This window comes from Populus nigra, chromosome 16 (genome assembly GCF_951802175.1).
Source record: "Populus nigra chromosome 16, ddPopNigr1.1, whole genome shotgun sequence".
Classification (NCBI taxonomy): domain Eukaryota; kingdom Viridiplantae; phylum Streptophyta; class Magnoliopsida; order Malpighiales; family Salicaceae; genus Populus; species Populus nigra.
The window spans coordinates 8554763-8560781 of NC_084867.1; the positions used below are offsets into that span (position 1 = coordinate 8554763).

The window sequence follows — 6019 nt, forward strand, 5'->3', positions numbered from 1 at the left end:
TGTATCAAGGAGAAAACTGCGCAGGCAACATCCACCAACAGCATCCCAATAACAATAAGGTGTCAAACATTTTCAACATCCACCAACAATGGCTACCTCTTGCCCTACACCCCAGGGACCAGCCAATTGTTGACGGACGGTGAACTGGACTTTAAGGCCAAGGAAATAAGCATAAGCATACAAAGTTTTGCTGTATCAAATCGTATCGTAAGTGGTTTCTATTATAAACAGTCCTACGACGAGGAGAAAACGAAACAATGAATTAAATCCATATATTTAGGAATCAAGATAATAACAAGCATTTCCTTGGCATCTTGAACAATAAATGAAATCCATATTTCTCAAAGTAAAAAAGGAAAAAGAAAAAAAGATCAATTTGCTCCACGATGCTCAAACCCATGCACCATGCTTCCAAGTACATAGCATCCAAACATGCAAGCTAAAAATGCTAGGCAAACATCAGAAGCCAGGTAGGATTTTTATTTCCCTCCTATTTCTTTTGGTTAGATGGTGCGTAGCCCCACTATCAAATACATCCCTCTTACCACATGAGTTCTCCAAGACTAGACACACTAAACCCTCAACTTCCCATCCAACCAAATAAATTTCCTAAGATTCACAATCTACGATAGCGTGCCAGAGTTGCATGCTATATATTCATCCAACAATAACTGCAGTAATTACTAGTGTTAATATACTCCAGTTCAACAGCTAAAGCAAGGAGCCATCATGAAACTCCTCCCAAAACCCTTCTTAGCTCGAATTTTTGTTCTGAAGTAAGCCTTGATGGGTACCTGACATCAATCTTGACTCTCAAATTTCCCTTCTTCCCAGGTTCTTTAGAGATTGGCATTCCTTCATTTGGGACAACCACTTCAACACCGGGTTTGACAATATCTGTCAGTGGAAGCACAATATTCCTTCCATCTAGGGTAGTCAGGTCGAAGGTTTTGCCTGTGAGAGCCTCCAGCAGTGTAATCTCCTGTTTGATGACCAGATCATTACCATCCCTCACATAAGTAGCATGAGGTTTTTCATCGACCACAAAAACAATATCTGCAGGGATAATGCCAGGCTCTTGGTTGCCCTTCTCAGGAAATGTGATTTTTGTGCCCTTCTTCCAACCAGGTTTTATCTCAATGGTCAATATCTCTTCAAGAGTCCGAACCTTACTGCAATAGAAAATGTTCATATATCAAGTCAATTAATGGAGAAAGGGAAGGAAGGCATGCACTCAAAGTCAAGTCAACGTCAATCTTGATTTTTTTAAAATTTCAGTGCAAAGAATTATTCATATCTCAAGTCAAAAAAAAGAGAAACAGTGAACATGCTGGTCCAAAGTCAGCTTCCAAAAAGCAAGTGATAATTGATATGGAAGGCAACCATTTTTCTTGTTATTTCATATCTAAACAAAGCAAATTTTTTAATAATCTGTGTGCAATGCACAGGTTGATCTGAAAATATCTCCAAATTTGACCAGTAACTAATAACATAGACTAGGGAAGGGGAAACTCTTGACCCCACAATGTTCATAATCTCAATAGGTGGCCAAAACAAGAAGACAAAAAACATGGACTAAAGTCAAGAAGCCTTACAGTTTCAGGGAAAAAGAAAAAACAAAGGAGAAATAAAGTAAAAAAGACCAAGAAACAAACCCCCTTTTTTGTTTTAGTCTGTCATGATGGCTACAGCGCGCGCGCGCGCACTTACTCTCAGTCATTCATTTAGCTATGTATTTATTTTCTAGGGACAAAGTTTCACTACTTACAAAAGTTTTTACACTCCTAAATTTGCTCCATTTCATCCTCCAAACCTGGAAGCCATGGGAACAAATTTTCATCTTTCTTTTTTCTAAATTCCTTTCATTTGTCATTTTAAACAAAGGAAAGTTAGTTTGAACAATAAATGGAGCCATCCAGAAAAATAATTTGAAGTATAAGAAATGACTGAGGATACTTCCCTTCTTGAAAAAATAGTAACAGTTAGCTGCCCTAACATCCCCAAAACATGTAAATGACTAACATTTTAGGATTCAGCTACTATCTAAAAGTCCCACTATAAAGGGAATAGAAAATGAACAACATCCTAACATATAGAAAAATAGTTCCACATAGCAAACTTCTTCCCTTTCTCTTAACCTCACAGCCATATGTAGTCTTCACACTTTAGTAGATCGTGCTGTTTGTACCTTAAGTGGAACACTTCCATCTACTTTTCAGTTGTAGAGTTTCAAGCCTGTTCTATAACATAAGAAACTGAAGGGCGAAGAATGTACAAGTAGCAAAATCATGTCCACAAAATTTCCCAAAATAAACTTCACCACAAAAATCTATAGCTGCAAAATACTTGATCACAGCCCTAAACAGATGCTTTGCAATATATTTATTTAAAAACTTTTCCATAAGATATGAGTAACAATACAGAAACTAATGAAGCACGTGGAGGGAGGTGCTTCTTTCCATGCCTCGTCAAAGAACAAATATCTTATGAGCTTGAATTGCAAGTTGCTTAACTTCTATAATGCTAGTAGAAAGTGGTGAACTTTAGCACTGTATAACCCCAACTCACACCTATTCCATCAAGGGCACATAACACCCAGAACCTAGAATCTGCATAACACACATTTGCTTTCCATTGCAAACATCAGAATAGGTTCATATCCAAGAGCCATAGCCAGATGAAACTCGTAGTTCCAAATGAAGATAGCATAATCAATAGCAAATAAAGAGAGTAACACAGGAAGCAACACAGTGGACTACCTTATTGCATGATTGTCATCCCTCACTGTGCTTCTTAGACCGTACTGAGGACTTTGATATGGTTATTCACAAATATACTTTCACCACAAATTAGCTTTGTACCTCTCTATCAATACAAGACCGGAGACAATCTTCTCACTGTTAACAATTGCGAATAAATCCAAGCAAGGAAGATGGGTTCCAACCATATCCACTAAATCTTCAAAAAAATTATCACTCCATCTACTATGATAGCACCATTCCATGCCGGCATCAAATTAAATGATGATTTCGTACATTAACAACAAAATATTTTAACCACGAGAACCTTACTGCAGGAAACCAAGCAATCGATAACATGATTATTTGAAGGTTTCTTGCAACCAATAAAAAGAAGTAGATTGTTCCTTGCAAAATCCGATGATTCCTCAAAGTGCCTTTACACCAGTAACAGAATTATTCAAGAGACAGAATATATGAAACTAGTTCAGGGCTGACCCCTGCTTTAGTATACCGTAAGCCACATCAGGTAAGACCTACAGTCTAAAGAAACATGTTTTAGGATTGAAATGCCAAGAGACCGAACCAACCGACAAGTGTTCTCGTATAATTCAAAATGGAATTGTACATCATTCCAACTATGGTTAACACCATCATCATCATAGAGCAAAAGAATATGTCTAAGAGCTCTTGCTTCCCATTTTCATGAAAAAGTACAGAAAATAAATTAAATTAAAGAAAAATCAATAAATAAAACAGAACAGAACATACCCAGTACCCTCAAAAATGTTCCTGCAAATTTTCATCTTCTTCGTAGCACCTTTATACAGCTCCTCCAAACTACAAGGCAGCAAATTCTCAATCGCATTCGGCTTTTTCATGTCTCCTCCATTACCAAAGTAGCTGCTGCTGCTGCTGCTGCTATTATTAGTATTATTCCTAAAATGCCCTCTACTATAATTCCCTCTCTCATTCCCACCACCACCACCACTCTCCGATCCAAACAACTCCTCATAAATATCCTCCGCGTTCCTCGGCTTGAACCTGAACGACGGATTGGGGTGCTGGCTCTGAAAATAATGCCTGGACGTCGAAGGAGACGGCGGCGGACACTGCCCCGATTTCAACCCCTCTTCACCATACAAATCGTAGATCTGCCGCTTCTGGGGATCACTGAGGACATCGTAGGCTTCGGAGATTTGTTTAAATTTAGCCTCGGCTTCGGTTCTTTTAGCGGTAGGGTTCTTGTCAGGATGCCAAATCATCGCTAAACGTTTATATGATTTCCTCAGATCATCCTCGCTTGCATTTCTGTTCACTTTCAGTATGTTATAGTAATCTATGCCCATCCCTGTCTCTGCTCCCCTGCCTTCTTCTTCTTCTGTTTCTTTATGTAGGTTTTGGAAGGGGGTTGGCCGCTGATGGAGAAGAGGGCTTCACGACCGTCGGATAATATACGTCAATCTTGATGCGAATCTGACGGTTATGGTTTGACTAAAAGAAAGGAGACCATGTCATGTGGGGTCCTCACCTCCCTTTCGTTTTTCTATTCGTGGCAAACCTTGGCCCATCTGTGGGATGACAGCCCACGGCCCAATCTCACAATCACAACATTACTTAACACCATTGTAATAGTGTGTTTGATATTGCGATAACTATTGTGATTATGATTTAAAAAAATTGTTTTATAAAAAACACTTTTAGTTGAGATTGGTTCGAAAAAATAGATGTTTGGTTAAAACTGTGGTTAAAATTGAGGTTGAAGAAAAAGTAATTTAATGTGTTTGGTTAAGAATGCTTTTGAAATTGAGGTTATAAAATAATTTTAAAAATATATATTAATATTGATGGTTTTTAATTTAAATATTGTAAATTTAACTATTGCTATTAATTCATGAAATAAATAATACTTTATATAAAATATTTTTATTATTCCATTAAACCAAATACAATTCTATTACGTACAAAATTCATCTGACAAGAATTACAGTTTTCATAATTTTTTGAGCGTGTAATAAAATTAGATAAAATATTATCAGGAATAAAATTGATTTGATATTACAGTGCGAGTGAATTTAATTCGCTCTACACTAATTTTTCGGGAAAAAAAATATTATTTACATGACAATACGAGTAAATTTAATTCACTCTAAACTAGTTTTTTTAAAAAAATATACAAAAATTAAACACACCAAAAAAAAAAAAATATTCACTTGAACAGTGCAAGTGAATTGCACTGTGCACGTAAACGTTAAAATTCAAAAAGCAACCAGGAGCTGCTTTGCCAAACCCGTGTGCAAAACATGAATTATCATGGGCCCCATCAAAATTAAACTGTGTTTTTGACGTAACCAAATATAATGTTTGCTGTGATTGCTTCAAATGCAGAAGCAACCACGCAAACAAACAATCTCTAAATCCTTGACGCACCAACGGTTAAAGTTTTATTTTTCTCTATCTAATTCCAAAGCTATCGTTCTTTCTATAATTAAAATTATTTAAAATTTAGTAATTACAAAATTAAACCGTACCTTATTTCTTCTAACCAAACAAAGATGGATTTATATTTATAATTTAATAAATTTTAGTGATTATAATATTTCACCTTGCCTTATTTATAACCTCCATCTTACTTTAGTTATTTGTTCTCACCTTTTTTATTTCAGTTTTTATTCTTATCATTTTTTCTCTTTTTTTTTATTTTAATTTTTGTTTTAGAAAAAAAAACTAAAACACAAAAAGATAAAAATTATATATAAAATTTTTTTAAAGAAATCATGAAATATGCACTTTTAGAGATTTTGGGATACCTCTTCTTTCATTTTAAGTTTTTTTTACGGAGTTATTGGTACGATGGACAAATATAAATCTTTTATGAAGTTATTTGGTGTATATTTAGACAATACAAAAATCATAAATTTCTTTTGTCTAAAGCTATTTTACAGGAGAAATATTTTATACTCTGAAATAGGATAATCTTGTACAATTCTTTGTACAGTACTTTATTTTATAAATTTTGGTTTGGCAAAGGGCTACCTGTGAAATCATGAAAAGTGTTATTTAAAGTGCAGTTCCGGTTATTTTAAAAATATTTTTTAATTTTTATAAAATTATTTTGATATTAGTACATCAAAACAATACAAGAACATTAAAAAAAATTAATTTGAAGTAAAAACAATTTAATCAAATTTCTTTTCTTTGCCATCTAATTTATTTTTTATATTTATTTTCCTCCTCATTTTTTTAATTATTATTTTTTATTTTAGATCTTTTTTTTTAAT

General features: G+C 34.6%; 1 protein-coding gene across 1 annotated transcript; it reads right to left on the reverse strand.

Annotated features, from left to right (window-relative positions):
* Positions 1-258: 258 nt before the first annotated feature.
* LOC133675249 (uncharacterized) lies at positions 259-4192 on the reverse strand. The gene is made up of 2 exons (XM_062096570.1): positions 3510-4192; positions 259-1172 (listed from the first exon to the last, which is right to left on the reverse strand). Exons 1-2 carry the CDS (start codon positions 4085-4087, stop codon positions 728-730), a joined length of 1023 nt encoding a protein of 340 aa, XP_061952554.1. The 5' UTR covers positions 4088-4192; the 3' UTR covers positions 259-727.
* Between the last annotated feature and the right edge of the window lie 1827 nt (positions 4193-6019).